General features: G+C 45.4%; 1 protein-coding gene across 1 annotated transcript; it reads right to left on the bottom strand.

The window, feature by feature from the left end:
* LOC123346253 (olfactory receptor 14A16-like) lies at window positions 1-960 on the bottom strand. Its single transcript, XM_044983548.1, has one exon. It carries the CDS (start codon window positions 958-960, stop codon window positions 1-3), a length of 960 nt encoding a protein of 319 aa, XP_044839483.1.
* Window positions 961-1,657: the final 697 nt, after the last annotated feature.

Below are 1,657 nucleotides of genomic sequence, written 5' to 3'. Positions count from 1 at the left end.
TTACCGATGGAGAAATATGGACATTTTATTCTTAGAGAATAACCTCCAACCTATCACTTTACTCAGTGCACCTTTGAGCTCCTTGTTTCTCATGCTGTAGATGATCGGATTCGTCATTGGTGGCAACACAGAATAGAGAACAGCCACCATGAGATCCAGACCTGAGGTTGAGCTGGAGGTGGGTTTCAAGTAGGCAAAGGTCCCAGTGCAAATAAACAAGGAGACCACAATGAGGTGAGGGAGGCAGGTGGAGAAGGCTTTATGCCGGCCTTGCTCAGTGGGGATTCTCAACACTGTGGTGAAGATCTGAACATATGATACAATTATGAAAACAAAGCAGCTTGAGGCTAAGCACACACTAAAGATGAGAAACCCGACTTCACTGAGGTCTGAGTTAGAGCAAGCAAGCTTGAGGAGCTGGGGGACTTCACAGAAGAACTGATCCACCATGTTGCCTCCACAGAAAGATATTGCAAATGTGTTTCCAGTGTGCACTGCAGAATAGAGAATAACACTGATCCAGGTACTGGCTGCCATTTGGACACAAGCTCTTCTGTTCATCACTCTCTCATAGTGCAGTGGTTGGCAGATGGCGACATATCTGTCGTATGCCATGATGGTCAGTATGGCAAAATCTGCTGAAGCGAAGAAGAAGACAAGAAAGACTTGGGCGACAAATCCAGAATAAGAAATCAATCTTGTGTTCATGAGGGAGTTGGCCATGGATTTGGGGATGGTGACAGAGATGGAGCCAAGGTCTAGGATGGACAGATTCATCAGGAAGAAGTACATGGGGGTGTGAAGTTGATGGTTGACGGCTATGGCTGTGGTGATGAGAAGGTTCCCCAGTAGGGATGTCAGATAAAGCACTAGAAACAGCTCAAAGTGCAAAATCTGCAGTTCTGGAACATCAGAGAATCCCAGGAGAAGGAATTTGATCATGGTGGTTTGGTTGGACATTTTCTTCCTCAGTACATTGTGTGATGGCTGTAGGGGGAATGAGAAGGACAATGATCAGAGTTAGAACGACAGTGGGACTGGCCCTGATTCCTTTTTATGTAATATCTCATTATATGAATGTTAAAGGTGCACAGCACTTGTCACTTGCAATGATGAGGTATTGTTAGTGCTCCTGACCTCTGATAATCAATCAGTCACATTATCACATCAGTGTAAATTGGGTCGGCTCATTTAAAGTCAATGGAGCTTCGTTACTTTACCACTTTTGAGGATTTGGCCCAAAATGTGGCCTGTTAAAATCTTTATGAAGGATGGAACAAAGTACAATCCAAACCCAACAATTCTTCCAAAGAAGGTCCCTCTACTGCAACCATCACCAAGCTCACAGGTTGGCCATAAATGGATAGACTAAAATGCCAACACAGCCTGATTCTCATGTAGACTCACCCAGCATCATAAGTAGCAGATCATCTGTGATTTTTCTACGCCAAGCGCTATGCCTAGATGGCCTGCTGCCTGCTTCCAAAATGATTTATGGCACCAACTCCCAGCTGCACTTCGTCCTGCGTGTAACAATGGACTAGCGGCATTCCTCTGTCACCATGTTGTATCATTTACTCTGCGCTGTGCAGTGCAGGGGTTGTCAGGACACTTGGACTCCACTCTTGTCTCTGCCAGTGACCTGCTGTGTGACCTT

Source organism: Mauremys mutica, chromosome 12 (assembly GCF_020497125.1).
Source record: "Mauremys mutica isolate MM-2020 ecotype Southern chromosome 12, ASM2049712v1, whole genome shotgun sequence".
Taxonomy (NCBI): domain Eukaryota; kingdom Metazoa; phylum Chordata; order Testudines; family Geoemydidae; genus Mauremys; species Mauremys mutica.
The sequence above is the reverse complement of the archived record's forward strand: the minus strand, read 5'-3'. Positions and strand labels throughout refer to the sequence as shown.

Coding starts and splice junctions, on each gene's coding strand:
- LOC123346253 (XM_044983548.1), bottom strand. CDS start 960: ATGTCCAACCAAACCACCATGATCAAATTCCTTCTCCTGGGATTCTCT.